Source organism: Hetaerina americana, unplaced genomic scaffold, assembly GCF_022747635.1.
Source record: "Hetaerina americana unplaced genomic scaffold, ioHetAmer1.1.p SCAF_6, whole genome shotgun sequence".
NCBI classification, from domain to species: domain Eukaryota; kingdom Metazoa; phylum Arthropoda; class Insecta; order Odonata; family Calopterygidae; genus Hetaerina; species Hetaerina americana.
Genome location: NW_027287205.1, coordinates 83,823,919 through 83,843,138, shown reverse-complemented (window position 1 = coordinate 83,843,138; position 19,220 = coordinate 83,823,919). Strand labels below are relative to the sequence as shown.

Sequence of the window (19,220 nt, the reverse complement as noted above, 5' to 3'; positions counted from 1 at the left end):
CGTAGTCAACATAGAGCAGGTAACGGATAGAATACTACTAGTGGAGATAAAAGCAGAACCGACGAACTTAGTTATTATCCAGGTATACATGCCACCGAGCAACCATAAGGAAGAAGAGGTCGATAGGATATACGATCAGTTAGAGGACATGATTGCATGTGTTCCTGCAGGGAAACATTTGATAGTGATGGGGGATTGGAATGCGACAGTAGGCGAAGGAAGAGATGGTGATGAGGTGGGGGACTACGGTTTAGGCACGAGGAATGACCGCGGGGAGAAAGCAGTTGAGTTCTGCAGGAGACAGGGGTTAGTTATCACCAACACTTGGTTCAGACACCACAAAAGACGCAGGTATACATGGAAAATGCCAGGTGACTCGGGAAGATATCAGCTAGATTATATCCTGGTTAGACACAGGTTTAGGAACAGTGTGATAAATTCCCACAGCTTCCCGGGAGCGGATGCGGACTCAGACCACAATTTAGTTGTTATGAAATGTAGCATACGTTTTAAAAAGATAAGGCAGGGGCGGCGAGTTAGAAAATGGAATGTAGAAGCATTAAATGGGTTGAAAAGAAAGGAATACAAACAGGCGGTAGAGAAAATCATGGAGGACGGTAAAGAGCTAAGTACTATTGAAGAAAAATGGGAATGTATCAAAAAAGGGTTGTCTAAAGCGGCAAAAGACACTATTGGAACCGTTAACGCTAAAAGGACTCGTAAACCATGGATCACGGATGAGATGATTACAAAAATGGATGAGCGGCGAAAATGGAAGAATATAAATACAGAATTAGGCAAAATGAAGTACAAAGAATTGAACAATAAATTGAGGCGGGCAACAAATAAAGCAAAGGAAGCATGGTGGAAGACGCAGTGCGAGAATATGGAAAGTCTGCAGAGGAAGGGGGAAATCGGTGCGCTTTACAGCATAGTTAAATCTTTATCGGGAAGTAAGAAAGGGAGATCAACGATAGCAGTTAGAGATAAGGCCGGTAAGGTAATAGTTGACGCAGGAAAGATCCAAGAGAGATGGAAGGAATATGTAGAAGACCTGTATAGTAAAGAGCTTAGACCAACAAAGTTAGACATTGAAAAGGAACATGACGTAGAGGAAGATAGCTTAGGTCCAGGCATACTAGACAATGAGATAGAAAGGGCATTAAGGGAGATGAAACTAAATAAGGCCGTGGGGGTAGATAACATTCCCGTGGAACTTTTGAAATGCTTGGGAAAATGTGGGAGGAAGAGGCTATATGGGCTGATACGTAGTATTTATGAGGAGGGAATCTGGCCGGAAGACTTTGTGAGATCAGTTTTAGTTCCTATTCCGAAAAAGGTAAAGGCCACGTCATGTGAGGACTATAGGACAATTAGTTTGATATCCCACGCAGCTAAGGTTGTTCTCAGGATCATAAACAAAAGGATAGAGAGTAGGGCAAATGATTACTTAGGGGATGATCAGTTTGGGTTTAGGAAGGGGAGAGGTACGCGTGATGCCATTGCAGTAATGAGATTATTAATCGAGAGGAATATAGAACACAACCAGGAGGTATTTGCCTGTTTCGTAGATTTCGAAAAAGCGTTTGATAGAGTAAATTGGGAAAAACTAATGAGTATATTGCAGAAAATAGGAATAGATTGGAGGGAAAGGAGGCTAATCCGCAATCTGTACATGTCTCAGACTGCCCAGGTGAGGGTGGGAAACGGGGAGTCAGGATGGGCAGTGTTAGGAAGGGGTGTAAGGCAGGGTTGCCCATTATCACCGTTGCTGTTCAACCTGTACGCAGAAGAAATGATCAAAGAGGCATGGGAAGAACTCGAGGTAGGAATGAAAGTGGGCGGGGAAGTCGTAAAATCAGTTAGGTTTGCTGATGACCAAGCTTTAGTTTGTCAGTCAGCCAAGGGGCTGCAAGCATTGCTTAGTGAATTGGAAATTCAGTGCGACAGGTATGGGATGAGAATCAATATTAATAAAACAAAGGTTATGCGATTTTCTAGAAAGAAAAAGGCCAAGCTTAACATTAAAATAGGAGGGCAAAAGCTAGAGCAGGTAGAACAGTTTACGTATCTCGGTAGTGTTTTGGACCAACACGGTCAAAGTAGGAGGGACGTAAGGAGAAGAATTGCGCTAGGCAAAGAGGCTTTCACAAGGAGGAGGGAGTTGATGACAGGGACTTTGAGTAAGGATGTTAAGAAAAGACTCGTAAAAACTTTGATATGGAGCGTAGCTATGTACGGAGCGGAAACGTGGTCATTGAAGCAGGAGGATAGACGTAGATTGGAGGCTTTTGAAATGTGGGTGTGGAGAAGAATGGAGAAGGTGAAATGGACAGAGAAGAAAACAAATGAGGAAGTACTTGGTATGGTGGGCGAAGAGAGGGGTTTGTTGGGAGCAATCCTATGGAGGCAGGAAAAGTGGATGAAGGGGGTATTGACCGGCAGTGGGATGTTGAAGACTGTGATAGAGGGTAGAATGTTGGGCAAAAGAGGAAAGGGAAGGAACAGGATAGGGTTGTTGGACGGGATGAAGGGAGGAAGGAAGTACTCAGAGATGAAGAGGGACCTGATATAGAGTAGGATGATTGATTTTGTGTTTTGTTAGGAGTAATAAAATATTTGTTTGGTAGTTGTGTCAGTCCAAAAACCTACCTTAACCGGTAGATTACTTTAAAAAAAAAAAATATATATATATATATATATATATATATATATATATATATATATATAAATATATAAATATATATATAAATATAATATATATATAAATATAATATATATATATATATATATATATATATATATATATATATATATATATATAATATATAATATATATATATAACCTTCCTCATATAACAAATGAGGAAGTACTTGGTATGGTGGGCGAAGAGAGGGGTTTGTTGGGAGCAATCGTATGGAGGCAGGAAAAGTGGATGAAGGGGGTGTTGACCGGTGGTGGGATGTTGAAGACTGTGATAGAGGGGAGAATGTTGGATAAAAGAGGAAAGGGAAGGAACAGGACAGGGATGTTGGACGGGATGAAGAGGGGAAGAAAGTACTCAGAGCTGAAGAGGGACCTGATGTAGAGTAGGATGTTGTGTTTTGCCAGGGGCCACAAATTATTTAATTAGTAATTACGTCCATCCAAAAACCTACCTTAACCGGTAGATTACCTAATAATAATAATAATATACATATGTATATATATATATATATATATATATATTTAGTTATTTATTTATATAATTATTTGCCTCCTTTCCTTTCAGTGCTCGGTCACATGTGGGCCTGGAGAGCAGGGCCGTCCTTATTGGTGCGAACTTGAAGGGAAAGCCGTGGCTGAAGCATATTGCCGTTCCCGCAATGGAGATCGCACCGAAGGAATCCCTGTGCACGTTCAACCTTGTAATGCGGGTCCATGCAATTATCATTCTGATTTAGATAATTGGATCCAAGGGGAGGTATGTCTCAAATTACATCATGAATAGATGATTTGAAATTACAGTCAAGTAAGAAATATACACTGCTAATGATTTAATGAAAAGAGATTTGTTCTTTTCTGAGAATTATGTGTTTTTGAGGTATTATCAGGTTAAACCAGTGAATCATGGGTTTAATTTTAAATAAATTAAAGAAAGTTTTTGAGGAAACAAGATATTCCCCTAGTCATTGTTGCCTGTTTTTTATTACTGAAAAATTGCTAATAAACCATTCAGGAAGCTTGTTCGATTGTAGTGTTACAAAAAGTCAAGCATTTAGAGCTTCATAATATTTCTCCTATTAAAAAATATTCGTATTATGAAAAAATCTCTCGGTTTTTCACTGGCAAAATGTCTCATTTTGGAATTGTTTGTTTAAATGCAGCATTAATTAGAAATGTTTACCCAAGGGCAAATGCAATAAAAAAATGTGTATGCAGTTTGCAGTGGAAAAATCAAAAATATTTGCCGTTGAAAATTATCCAGAAACAATTAATTGTATCAGGCTCTTCTTAATATAATTGTAACATGTATAAAATAATAATTACTATTAATGGTAGTCTACTGGTTAGGGTAGGTTCTGAATTGAAACAGCCTATACAATTGTGTAGCAGTATATTTACTTTCCTCTCCCAGCAAAAGAACACAACCAGACATTCAACATTACATAAATCCTCTCTTCAATACAGCATGCTTCTTTCCTCCCTTCATTCCATCCGACGTCCCTATCCTATACCTTTCCTTCATCGTTTGCTTGTAAAATATTATATTAGCTATATAAAATAAGAAAAGCAGAAAATAAACTTGGATAGTAATTATCCACAGCATTTATTGTGTCTGAAGATTTGTGGTGTGGAAGAGTGTGATTTGACTTTGTATAATGAATTCTGTGCAAAATTTTTGATTATTATAATTAGTGGTTTCCGGGTTAACTTTATGGAATCGATTGATATTACAATGAAAAACTATAAATTCATGATTCCTCACTATTTTATGTAGATATGGCCTGAGTTTCAACATTCCACATCATTTGAAGAAAAGGTTGCGAATCAAAATCTGCCAGTCTCATTGAAATGAAAGTCCATGGAATCACAAATTTGCAGTTTTTCAATTGTAACTTATTATTGCATTGAATCTTTCAAGAATGAATGCAGAAAGCCTTGGAAGTGCTCCATAGAAAAATGCTTGTCAATACTTCATAGAATGTGATGTTCCTTTCCCTCAGGGTCCATTGCCCACTGCCCATCCCTCATCATCCTCATCGCCTCTGGTGTCCCCGACTACTGCCCTGGCGCTACCTCGGACTCCCCCCCCTCCACCGTCATCCTCCAGGTGGGGGCACGCGGCCGACCCCAGGGACTCTTACATGCCATCCTTCCCACTGCCGAGGGCAAGCCTTAACTACCGTTGGCGAGCTGGACTCTGGGGACCTGTAAGTTTGAATTTTGAGTGTGGTGACAATTTGGGAATATTAGGAAATTTGGTGCTCTTGTATTCTTCAAGTAATTTATTTGAGGCTATGGCGAATAAATTCCCCAATTATGATTGAAATTACCATGGTGGCCTTTACCAGGTTCACATGGGGTACTGCATACCCATTAAGATAGCTGGGGCCCAAAAATTTCTTTCCTATTTGTACCAGATATTCCATTTTTTTGGCATTGGTATAATTGGTATGAAATGGTGAATTGAATAAGAAAATTTAATCATTGTTGTGCATTATGATTCAAGTCCCACTCTAATCACTGGAGTCATTCATGTTTAAGTAAGAAAAAAGGTACTGTCATATCAGTTTTGATAGAATTAGTTCTCAGGTCACCTGCTCTATTAAAATGATTTATTGTGGTGACATCATTGGCCCATGGTGGAAAAATAGGCTGAAGCACCTGGGTTGAAATATGCCCATCTCCTATTTAGTGGATTTGGCCAAAATATAATCAGTTTGATGTAACCTTGATAAAAATTTTAAAAATAAAAATGAGTGCTGCTCAGGTTAATGGTTTTGGCAATATTAGGCCACAGAATAATCTATCTTGTACTCACAGACACATCAAGAGAACATAATATGCTAAATGGTCAAAACTTGATGGGCTCAGCTAAAAATGCGTATATCCATGGAAACCCTAGAATTAAAACCTTTTCCCTGTAGCTAATGTACAGTGAAAGTAAAAATTTTACTATCATTATTACCTGAATATAAAATCATCCCACCTCCACAGTCTCCAGCTGGCATCAGATTGTATTGCCTTCATAGTGGTTGGATAAGTGGCATTATAAGCATAGTCTTGTGGATAAGTAGAGTGCTGGGCTGGATGGTTGGCTGAATCCAGGTTCAAATCCAGTTGGGATACTTCTGGAGGACTGCAGCTTTACACAACATGTGTGAAGCTGGTATTGTCTACATTTCCCTGAAAAACTGCATTATGGCAGATGTGTGAAAGAAAAACCATAAACACTGTGATTAACTTGAAGGTCTATTTGGTTGTCAGTATAGTTCACCCAGTAATAAGCCCAATGGCATGTGAAATTCGCACATCAAAATAGAGGAGCTAGATCCTTTCCCTTTGCTGGCTATGGTTTTCCAGGAAGTTCTGATTCCCAAAAAATCACAGAGCTTGGGTGGAGCTGAGGGTACCAGAGAGTTGTAACTGGAAATCAAACCTGGACCCTCTGGTCATTAGTCCAACATTCAACTCCTGGGCTACTGCATCCCTTGCAGATGGGAAAGGAACTGTTTATAAATACCTTTCTGATGCCTGAATTTCATACTTCATAGAAATCCTAAAGCCCTTTCTAACCTCTAGCAAACATTGGGCCAGTCATTAGTCCACAAGCAAAAGTTCAGGTGGGATAAAATATTATTTTTTAGTTAAAAAAATTTAAATAAAAAAACTAATATGGCTTTGAAGACTCCGAAAGTTGGCAGTTCAGTCACCACAATTAATACAGGGTAATGTGGGTAGAGCAGACCAAAGCTATCATCATAGGGCTTGGAACTTGATATTTTCAGGTTTCAGTTTGTGAAACTTTAAATTATGATTTGTATGTCTGGACATAGAGAGGTCCAGAACACTTTGACTTGTATGTACAACACACAAAATTACAAAACGAATCATGGATGACTTTTGTGTAAGTCAAAAACTGGTTCAGAAAAAAAAATTAAACAAAAAAGATTACTGTTGACTAAGTTTATTTCATTCACAGGACAATTGGCATTCACATGTGCATTTTAACATTCACATGTCAAATGTATTTTTTTAAGTACATTTTGCAATGATTTTTTTCCCATATTTCTTGATAGTGTTCGGAAACCTGTAAGGAAGAAGGTGAGCGATCAAGTGGATATGTTCGGCGGTTGGTTGCCTGCCAGGATGAGTATGGGAGGGATGCAAATGATTCTGCATGCTCCCATTCGGAGAAGCCCCGTGACGTCACCCCGTGTCCACACATTCCCTTTTGCCCCAAATGGTCACATGGAGAGTGGGGTCCAGTAAGTAGATTTCATAGCATTCCTGTTGTGTTCATGACTAGTGATTAAAACCTGCTGTGAATATCCAGACTCCTATCCGAGTTGCCCTATCTGCCCTCAAGAGAGAATTTTCACTTAGGTAAACCCTGTTTTAGAAGGGACTTGGGACAAATACTTTTTCCAGTTTGGATGCTTTAATGCTTAGTTTGGCAAAAAAGAATTGAGCCATTGGAATGACATTTTTAGTTGCTGAAATTTTAAATGAAAAATCAATTTACTACCTTAAGTTTATGGTGATCTTATATCATGGAAATCTTTGAGGAATTTTATGTTAATGGTACATATTTAATGGACCGCTTTTGCCAAAGTGCATTAGTCATTGGCTGCACTACCACAATAGACCTCTTGATGAATTTTTTTGCAGTGCAACGTTTCTTGTGGAGAAGGTCGTCAATTCCGAGAGATTGGGTGTCGAGGCTCAGAAGGGCAAGTGCTGGCGGATGGCAAGTGCCCCATTGCCAGGAAGCCATACAGTGTGAGGATTTGCTCTGCTGTCCCATGCCCAACACGCATAAAACCAAGGAGGAGGGAACAAAAGTTCGTGTGGAAGATATGGCCATGGGAAAAGGTATGATAGAGAGGGAGGCACGTTCGAGAATGATTGGCTTTATTCTATTTTATTGACTGGAAGTGTAATTTTCCTACTGCCCTCACTCTCTCTAACTCTTCATGAATCCCCTGATTTAGTCTGTTGTTACCCTATTTTTATCATTTAGTGGTGAAATTATTACCAACCTTGCCATGGTGTTAACTTCACTCTTTCATGCTTTCTCCTACCAATTTATTGATTGATGGGAAAATTTAACACACCACAGTTACAAGGCCACACACCCTGGGTTTCAAGGCATCAGCTTCATCCTCATCATCAGGTGAGGCAAAGGAAACAACGACTCTCTTTAGTGCTCCACGAGAAGGAAGAGGGATGGGAAATGAGGATAGGGAGGCTGTGCTATGTAACTGCTGCGAGGGTCGGGGGAAAGGCAGTTGAGATACCATTTCTTTGAATACCTACATTAACAGTATAATGGTGATGGGCCTAAAATAATGCTTAATTTGAATTAATATTTGCTAATTAATTGCTTTTTAAGGTATATTAATCATCTTAACATTGACCATTGGACTAGTTATCTGCTGCTTTCTGAACTGCGCAAAACGCTAAGCTTTTGTTTTTCCTGTGAAGGAATGGAGGGTTTTTTGATCACTTAAAATTACCAAGGCTGTTAAAAGACCTTTAAATATCACTTTAAGGAGCTGGTAAGTAAATAAAAATTATGTCAATATTTTTGGTGATAGGCAATTTATTAAAATAATGCACCCATTTCTGTAGTTATTATATATAATTGATTTTATTGTAATCTGAAGGGATTTTTTACACTTGAAACATGAGAATACCTTGAAAATATTTTTTGCCCTAATTTTTTTTAAGGTAATCTACCGGTTAAGGTAGGTTTTTGGATGGACACAACTACCAAAAAATATTTTATTACTCCTAACAAAACACAAAATCCATCATCCTACTCTATATCAGGTCCCTCTTCATCTCTGAGTACTTTCTTCCTCCCTTCATCCCGTCCAACATCCCTATCCTGTTCCTTCCCTTTCCTCTTTTGCCCAACATTCTACCCTCTATCACAGTCTTCAACATCCAACTGCCAGTCAACACCCCCTTCATCCACTTTTCCTGCCACCATAGGATTGCTCCCAACAAACCCCTCTCTTCGCCCATCATACCAAGTACTTCCTCATTTGTTTTCTTCTTGGTCCATTTCACCTTCTCCATTCTTCTCCACACCCACATTTCAAAAGCCTCCAATCTACGTCTATCCTCCTGATTCAATGACCACGTTTCTGAGCCGTACATAGGTACACTCCATATCAAAGTTTTTACGATTCTTTTCTTAACATCTTAACTCAAAGTCCCTGTTTTGCCCTAATATCTTCCCCATATTATTTCACTAGTCCCTTCAAAATATCAATACAGCATATATACTACTTATATATTATACAACTACTATATATTATACAACTTATATACTACTGTATACTATCCCGCTCTCGTGTATCCCATCTGTCACACTAATACAGAGGTGAAAGCAGTTGATGGTACCAGGAGCAGAAATAGAACTGCAATGCATCATGTGGTAACCAGTAAGCTTTTCCATAGATTGCATTATTTATTCACTTATTTCTGACATTTACTGGGCTTTTTTATTAGAAATAGTTTTCAACTCAACTATTTCTGCTTTTGGAGTCATTTTGCATGTGGATTTTGCCTAATAGGTCCATAACCATGGATCACCTTTTCTCTATTTCATATTATTTTTATCTTTTCTCTATATCATTCTGACAGTTAACTCTTATGGCCAAGTGTAAGGATACTTACTTTTCTTGTTTTTCTTTCTTTCCAATAATTATTAATTATTAATCAAAGTATTTACCTTTGACATTTCTGTTAACATCAGTTTCATCTGGTTTTCATCATTTAAATCTCTTATATATCAATTTCTTCTTCTCTCATTTTTGCAAGTTTACTTCTGTTTCTTTCTTTTCTGGAAACACTCTGTCTTAACTGTCATTATTAAACTATTTACTTGGAAAACTCAAGCAATATTCTTTCTGCTGTTCATTCTTGTTTACTTACCCTTAATTTCCGTAGCTTTTGCAGCATTAATATGCAGCATGTAATTGGAAATAAATGATGATCATTAAGTTGACCATTAAACAGCAATTTCTAATCATTTAGGTGAGATTGAAGAATAAGTTGGGAAACAAAACTTATCTGGGTCGTCCCATGCGTCTGAAGCTCATTAACCTAAAGAGAGGCTTGCCTTCTGCACCACCCATTGAAATAGACTAATGAAAAGTTGGTAATTATTTTGTAATTGAATGTGCATGTTAAATTCACAAATTGTAAATATTATTTATTTGTATATATTTCTTGTTGAATGTATAACAATTTGAGTAAAGTTATAAATGACTTAGATATGCCCTTTTTATCTTTCTTTCAATAAATACCCCTTACATGCAAATCCAGAGCCCCAAAACTCTTTAACTCATTTCTCTATAGTAAAGATTTATGCAGTCATGAATCTCATAGGAGAGCTGAATCTCCCAAAAAGGAGAAAAATGATCTCTCTGGCGAATCTGAGTCACCCTGCTCAACTCTGTAAATTGAAGAAGCACCCTCCAGGAGCTCTACACAATGAAATCATGTCCCCCTAGCAATTCCAATGGAAAGGTTTCTTCCAAGGAGGATTCATGAGATTGTGATTTGTTGGCTTTCTCTAGGAAAAAGTACTACAGAACTAAAGTAAAAAGTAGAAATGGTTGGCTAATTTTTGCATTTGAAAAAACTGGTAAAAAAATTGCTCAGATTAGTGGAAGGAGTTAATTTTATAAAATATTTATTTTTCAACGATAGCCTTTCCCATCATTATCGTGTGTTTTGTTGTTCAGCCAAATTCTGCTGGGTTGTGAACCAAAGTAATATGCCAGAAATGCTTATCAGTGAATAGGGAGAATGCATTTTTTGTAAACAAATATAAATTGATTGAAGTTTTTGCTGCATTTATCACTATAAAATTTTTTTTCAGGATTTGAGAATAGAAGTATTTCAATAGGAGCAACTAATCTAATATCAGTAGGACATTTATGGTTTCAAATTACTCAATTGTCACTGCACTAGTTTTTTCCATGATACATGCTTCTCAGAGTGTAATTTGTAAAATAATTATTTCTTTGTTGGATATTGATAAAACATTTTTGATATACAAAGGATGTTACTTGCTATGTACTAAGTTATTGACTTGATATCCAAGGGAGGTTTTTGGCAAAGTAAGGCTAAAGTCATGATGAAATAGCAGTGATCTGATCCATGACTTAATGGCTTAAGGTTGATATTCATCAAAATTGGAAAAGTTACTGGCATATGTTCATCCCACCTCTTTGCATGTCTACATCAGGAAGTGAGGCTATTGATTTATGGGTGAATTATGTCATGTAGTGGCTTGAGTTCAGTTTGTTCAAAAATAAATATGCTATGCTTGGGATTTCGTCAGCCAAATTAATTTCTGATTTACCTAGTTCCATAGTAATTGCATATTTACAAACATTAACTTTGGAGGCTTCATGAGTTAATTAATTGCTCTTTCTTTCTCTATGAGTAATTTGAGTGATCAACTCGAATACACAGCCATCTGCTCCTGGGATGTGTTTCCCTGATTATTTGAAGCTATTGCTATAAACCTCTCTCTAACTTTCCCCCTACTAATCGAGCATATTATTTGATGGTTTGGTCCAAGAAACAGAGCTAAAGGAGTGTCACATTGTTTTTATTTAGAATGCTGTGTAAGCTTTTTATAAAACAAGGATCCCAGCGGCTTAAAATTCTATTCACAAAAGTCTTACCTTAGGGAATTGATGCTCTGTATCAGAAAATCATTGTGACATTTTACTTATTGGAAAGTGTTTAGATTGAGATGGCCCAAGTAATAGGGACATAAGAATAAGAGTTGCATTATGCAAAGAGACTTTCATGAGGAGGGAATTGATGACAGGGATAGCTAGTAAAGGGGTTAAGAAAAGTATAACCTTTGGTATGCAGTGTGGTTTTGTTTAGCTTGGAAACTTGGTCATTGTAGCAAGATGATAATGTAAATTGGAGGCTTTTAATTGTGGGAGTGGAGAAGTGGAGAAAAAGTAAAATAAGAGTATCAGGAAAGGAAAAAAAATCAAGTAAAAGGCATCGTGGAAGAAATCCAAAAAGGTAGGAAAAGTGGGTAAAAGGCATTTTAATTGTTGAGGGAATGTTGAAGTCTGTGATAGAAGAGGAGAATTGTTGTTAGTTGGGTGGGAGTAGGAATAGGGTGGGCACTTTGCATGGAATGAAGGTAGAATGTGTATGGCATTAAAGAAGGTTTTATGGTAGTGTCGGGCTGTGGCTTGATATGTAATGCTTGCTTGGCAATGTACCAATATTCAGCCTCTGTTCATCCCAAACCTCCCTTAAAGGGTAGGCTACCATTTGGTATGGTAACATTAATGGCAAGATGGTAACATTAATGGCAAGATGGTTGAACATTACTTCACCTGACATTATTAGTTGACTTTGAAATTTAAATTATCAGTAGGATTGTAAAGATAGAATGCCTTCTTCAATGCCATAAAAACTGTTTAATTGGCTTATTAAATTGATTTAATTGATCTTAAAAATTATCTAGAGGAACAGCTGCCAATCACATTATACATTTTTGGGGCTAATATGTTGTGCATGAAACCATAAAAAACTCATTACATTAAACTTGTTGCTATTACTGCCAAGTTATTTCCAATCATATATCAATTACCTATATAATATTTCAAAAATATTTACTAATCATTTGGAATAATGAGATCCAGATGTATATACCAGAATATGTATCCATATTATATATATATATATATATATATATATATATATATATATATATATATATATATATATATATATATACATTCAAACACGAAATCCCGCCAAACGGCAAATAAATACTCATATATACAGAAACAGATATAAGGAAAAGGGATAGGAACACATATAAAGGACGAACACAATAGAGGTGGGGAAGGCGGAATCGAACGGGCATCCGCCCGGCAAGTGGAAAGATCCGGTGTTCGAGTCCCGGTTGAGGAAATATTTTTACTCTTGTGATCCGTTCGATTCCGCCTTCCCCACCTCTATTGTGTTCGTCCTTTATATGTGTTCCTATCCCTTTTCCTTATATCTGTTTCTGTATATACATATATATATATATATATATATATATATATATATATATATATATATATATATATATATATATAATATATGATACATATATATTTATGTATCATATATATAATATATATATTATATATATATATATATATATATAATATATATTATATATATGATACATAAATATATATGTATCATATATTTTATATATATATATATATATATATATATATATATATATATATATATATATATAATATATATTATATATATGATACATAAATATATATGTATCATATATTTATATATATATATATATATATATATATATATATATATATATATATATAAAATATATGATACATATATGGTGTTCGAGTCCCGGTTGAGGAAATATTTTTACTCTTGTGATCCGTTCGATTCCGCCTTCCCCACCTCTATTGTGTTCGTCCTTTATACGTGTTCCTATCCCTTTTCCTTATATATGTTTCTGTATATATGAGTATTTATTCGCCGTTTGGCGGGATTTCGTGTTTGAATGTGTATTTGGCCAATGTGGCTCATCTCTTTCTTCTGGCTATGCGTGCCACGAAACACACTGTTCTTTTCCTGTATGATGTTGTATGAATTCTAACCCCTGCCTTTCCTCTTGTGTATTGTCTATTTCTCCTTTGGTGGGTGAAACAGCCCCCTGACGCCATCTCTTGGCTAAAGAATCGGGGCGCTTGGCGACATATAAGACCCACGGATCTCAGGGTAAATTACATATCCTCGATAGCTCAAGTGGTTAAGAGCATCCGCCCGGCAAGTGGAAAGATCCGGTGTTCGAGTCCCGGTTGAGGAAATATTTTTACTCTTGTGATCCGTTCGATTCCGCCTTCCCCACCTCTATTGTGTTCGTCCTTTATACGTGTTCCTATCCCTTTTCCTTATATATGTTTCTGTATATATGAGTATTTATTCGCCGTTTGGCGGGATTTCGTGTTTGAATGTGTATATATATATATATATATATATATATATATATATATATATATATATATATATATATATATATATATATATATATATATATTTTGATTTACTTATTTTTAGGATTATATCAAAATATTTTAATTAATTTGTTATTAATAGTAATTATGATTAAATTAGTATAATGTTATTGTTTTTTATTACTGTTAGTTTAATTTTATTTTAAGGAATTCGGCAAAATTAGTGTTCGCCTGTTTATCAAAAACATGTCTTCTTGAATATATAAGAGGTCTGGCCTGCCCGGTGATATTGATTTAACGGCCGCGGTATATTGACCGTGCAAAGGTAGCATAATCATTAGTCTTTTAATAGGAGACTGGTATGAAGGGTTCAACGAAATACTAACTGTCTCAATTTAACTTATTATAATTTGATTTTTGAGTCAAAAAGCTTAGATTTAATTGAAGGACGAGAAGACCCTATAGAGCTTTATAATTGATATTATTATACACACAAACACATGTATTCAGAATATACCATATTCGATCATATTGTGTCATACATTTTGAACATTCTCTGTAGTGGAGAATTTTAACAGTGGTTAGATTTTTTAAGGGCATGAAAAATTTTTGCTAAGTTTAAAATGTGGTAAATACAAATTTAACCATGGAAAAATTTTATAATATTTTCTCCTATTAAATTACCATATTCCCTGGCCCATGGGATAGACTTTTTTAAACTCCAAAATGGACTTCAAAATCAGCTCTGTCTTTATGTGGACGGGTATAATTCAGTGTATAAACACTAAACAATTCACTGGATACATACTATTAAGTATTTTTCCCACATCAAGCATAGAAATTGGTCCCTTTTTTATCACTATTTTTAGTTGGTAGTAAACATCAGAGTTTTAATATTTCATTTAAAGTATTTTCTAAAAAAATTCCAAATAAAAACCGTAAAGGTATGCAATGAAGCACATCTAATATCAACTCACGTGTGGTGCTTGTGCAAAACTTAATATGCAGTGGGCTAATGGGGATGTTGCCCCTTTGCTAATATATGCATAAATTGTCTCTCTCCTGATAAGCTCACTGTCTACAAGCATTCAGCCTTGATTAGTGTGAGAGATTCCAAAGAAACTGTGGGAGATGCCGCAACAATAACATTTAGTGGAGTCATCCGCTAATGTGCATTTCATTGCAACAATTTCAGAGAGCAGAAATCATTTGCCTTGACCTGCAGTTTCTTTGGAATTTGTCAAGGTATAAACAGCCTAAGTGTTTTTAAAAGTTGGCTCTAACCTCCTGGACTGTGAAGCATCGTGTACGACTACAAATACCTGTGACATTGTATGTGCAGTATTTTGTCTCAACATCTTGTTCCTTTAAAGCCTACGAAATTTCAGAGTATAGGAGGATACCTTGATAGCTCAACTGGCTAAAGCACTTCACTGAAAATCAAGGGATCTGGGTTCAAATCCCGGTCAAGGTTAATGATATTTACCCTCTGAAATTGTTGCATTAGTGTGAGAGAGTCGTAAAAGCATCAAAAATGGTTGCTTTTGATGCAAATGTGAATTATATCAAAATAATATCACAAACTGATTGGCATGGGAAGAGTTAAAATGATATCATGGGATCTTGAGAGAGAAGATCGTCATGAAGTATTTCACTTAAACTTGAATTCATGTATTATTCTTCAGAACACAGAAACAAGGCAGCTGAAAGGCAATTTTGCCCAGTGATGAGGAATTTCTCGGATTCTACAATGAGTAAATTTTGATATACCAAATGCTAATTTTTTAATGTAATAGTTAAATTTTCTTCTTTTTAAGTGTTATCATAAAAAATTGATCTCTTCTGATGAAATCTGATGGAGAAAAACCACTGTCCATGCAATGGACTGGGAAATACAGTATTTGATAAAAATATGAAATCATGCTTTTTCTTTTTTCCTAAAATGTCACTGTTCCATAAAAATCTCACAAATGTTGTACAATTTATAATTCCAATATGAGGATGTACATTTATATTCTCAATGAAAAGTAAACTGGGAAATGAGTATGTATATTCTCCATTAAGAATTTTATTAATTCCATGTTATATATATTTTAGCATACCGCACAAAAACTCCACACTAGGTTAAGAATATTATATTTGCATTTAGAGTATCAGTGCCATTATAATTTATACTCTTGCTATGAAAACATTAGTGCTTTATATTGTGAGTGCCTCCAGCATGCTATGCATATAATTCCAAATACATTTGGGCACTTGGAAGCAAATTTTGCATACAAAATTATTCTCAAGGAGTCATTTCTTTCTACTGATCAAGTGGAAAAGAGAGGGGAAGTTAAAAAGTATTGTGTGCAGTACATACAGATAATGGATGTTCTTAAGCATGAAATAAACCTCATAATCGGCCCTTGATTAAAGTTAGCTGTTTCCTTTTGCCTAATCCCTCTTGGTATTTTATTTTGAATGTTGACAATGCAAAAATAAGTCACTTTCCCTAATGACAAGTGAGATCTCTTGTTGTGAGATACGAGAGAAAACACATGATGTCTGGATAAATCTTTGATCGATATTTGTTAAATGTTTAAAAAACAAACCTTTGGTTTAGTCAAACGGTGCTGTTTTATTGGTAAACCTGTGCCACGTGGCATATTTATTAGTCATGGGACCAGATCATGGTGAGGCCTGTTCCATCATCTAATTAACAAATAACAAAATCTACAATGAAATTGTTTAAATATCATTGTAGATGTTCTATTTATTTATATTTATTTATGCTGAAAACCACGTAAAATCATTTAATTTTAGTCAGAGACTGTTTTCAACTTTGAAATATTTATCTTAAAATAATTGAGATCAAAAAGGGGGGTTTTGTTGTTTGCGCATTTTCAGATCATTTAATAAAAATTGAGGATCCCCTCTAAAATTTCATCAACTATTGCCCAACTTTTTTTTGTTTATCATGGATAACTTGAGAGGGAACTGGGTATCCATTAATTGGTGAATGTTCCATTGGTTCATGAAAAGCAGACCTTAAGATTCATGATAAGGGCTGGTGCATTTTCATAAATCATCATCCTGCATTTTCAGTTTTCTATAATAAGTGAAATCCCAGGACATACTTCCATAGTAACTACTGGATGCATGGTTGTGGTGGAAGCCTTTTTTTTTAATTTAAAGATGTAAAATTGAACACCATAAGGTGCAAACCTATAGTATATCAACCAAACTATCTCTTATGGATTTCATATATTTTAATGAAGCTTCATCAGCATTTTACCCTGTAAGTTTCCATGTAAACATTTGGCAGGGGGTGTTGTGTGTCAGCCTGAAAGCATTATATAGCATTTTGCCGGGGAAGTTCAAATTATTTCATGTAGTGTTTTCTAATGATATTGTCACAAAATTTTGTGAGGAGAAAATCCATAATATTACTCTGTTCAGTTGTAAATGCCAGAATGTCTCACTATGGCATCATGTTCTTGTCTCTCTATAATGTAGGGCATGATGGGATATTTGTTCATCATTATTTAAGTCTCACAATTTTTATTTATTCACAAGTAATAATAATCTTGTCAAGTCATACCTGTAATCTTTATGCTTTCAGTGGCTCCTAACCAAGGCAAATAATGTGATGCTTCTTATTTGTTCATGATAAGTTTTCACGAAACAGGCAGCTTTTCTCAATATTCTGTTCAGTTCAGACATGAGGATCTTCAATATGAGTTATTCTCAAATGCTCCATATTTTCACACTGTTTGTTTAATGAAAACTAATTTAAACAAAGCTGTGCAGCTGCAGCTGTGCAGAAGTTTCTTACATATTTTCTTAATGTTAAGTCCAATGTATCAGAGGCAAATGTAATGTGGCTCCAGAAGTATTTCACTAGGTCCACTATGTTTGTGCTTGGAGTCAATAGGTGTAAGGTTGAATGGAAATTTTAATGAGCAGGACATTCATTTTCTTCCTTGCAGTGTAATTTGGCATATTTCTGCCAAGATTCTGCAAGTAATTACTCATTTGGGTACACTTATTCTACCAATAAGATGTAAAACTGGTTTCTCTGTATCATTCTCACAGTGTTCAGCAACCTGTGGCATTGGTTACCAGCGAAGGAGAGTGTCTTGCCACAGAGTGACCAGGATGAGTATGTCAGATTCTGAGACGTATGATAGCTTCTTAGGGCTATCCCAGCAACAGTTTTGCTTGGCTCATCAGAAGCCAGAAGAGCATCAACACTGTCAGGTTGCTGAATGTCCACCAACACAGTATAGGTGGAAGACTGGCCGGTGGAAACCAGTGAGTACATGCATGATTGATCATAGAATATCTTATATACATATATATATATATTTTTTTTAAGGTAATCTACCAGTTAAGGTATATATATATATATATATATATATATATATATATAAGGTATATATATATATATATTATATATATATATATATATATATATATATATATATATATATATATAATATATATATATTTTTTTTTTTTTTTGGATGGACACAACTACCAAACAAACATTTTATTACTCCCAACAAAACACAAAATCCATCATCCTACTCTATATCAGGTCCCTCTTCATCTCTGAGTACTTTCTTCCTCCCTTCATCCCATCCAACATCCCTATCCTGTTCCCTCCCTTTCCTCTTTTGCCTAACATTCTCCCCTCAATTACAGTCTTCAACATCCCACTGCCGGCCAATACCCCCTTCATCCACTTTTCCTGCCTCCATAGGATTTCTCCCAACATACCAAGCACTTCCTCATTTGTTTTCTTCTCTGTCCATTTTACCTTCTCCATTCTTCTCAACCATCACATTTCAAAAGCCTCCAGTCTACGTCTATCCTCCTGTTTCAATGACCAGGTTTCCGCGCCGTACATAGCTACGCTCCATATCAAAGTTTTTACGAGTCTTTTCTTAACATCCTTACTCAACGTCCCCGTCATCAACTCCCTCCTCCTTGTGAAAGCCTCCTTGGCTGGGCCAATTCTTCACCTTACGTCCCTACTACTTTGACCGTGTTGGTCCAAAACACTACCAAGATATGTAAACTGTTCTATCTGCTCTAGTTTTGCCCTCCTATTTTAATGCTCAGCTTAGCCTTTTTCTTTCTAGATAATCGCATAACCTTTGTTTTATTGAGTTCAAGTCCCAGTCTAGGAAATATTTTTACACTTGTGATCTGCCTTATTCCGCCTTCCCCACTCTGTGTTTGTCCTTTATGTGTGTTCCAATCCCTTTTCCTTATATCTGTTTCTATGTAAATGAGTATTTGTTCGCCTTTTGGTGGGATTTCGTGTTTGAATGTGTGTGTGTATATATATATATATATATATATATATATATATATATATATATATATATATATATATATATATATATATTTAATGTGATTTTGTATGCCTCCAAAATCCCTTCTCTGGTCAGAAATAGGGATGTTCACAGGTA

General features: G+C 35.8%; 1 protein-coding gene across 1 annotated transcript in view; it reads left to right on the top strand.

The window, feature by feature from the left end:
• Positions 1 to 19,220, top strand: part of AdamTS-A (ADAM metallopeptidase with thrombospondin type 1 motif A) — a 752,668-nt gene that overhangs the window by 726,160 nt on the left and 7,288 nt on the right. The window contains exons 19-23 of the mRNA XM_071594266.1: positions 3,273 to 3,464; positions 4,708 to 4,914; positions 6,784 to 6,972; positions 7,376 to 7,579; positions 17,836 to 18,054. Coding sequence (XP_071450367.1) covers positions 3,273 to 3,464; positions 4,708 to 4,914; positions 6,784 to 6,972; positions 7,376 to 7,579; positions 17,836 to 18,054 — 1,011 coding nt within the window. The remainder of the gene's footprint in view (positions 1 to 3,272; positions 3,465 to 4,707; positions 4,915 to 6,783; positions 6,973 to 7,375; positions 7,580 to 17,835; positions 18,055 to 19,220) is intronic.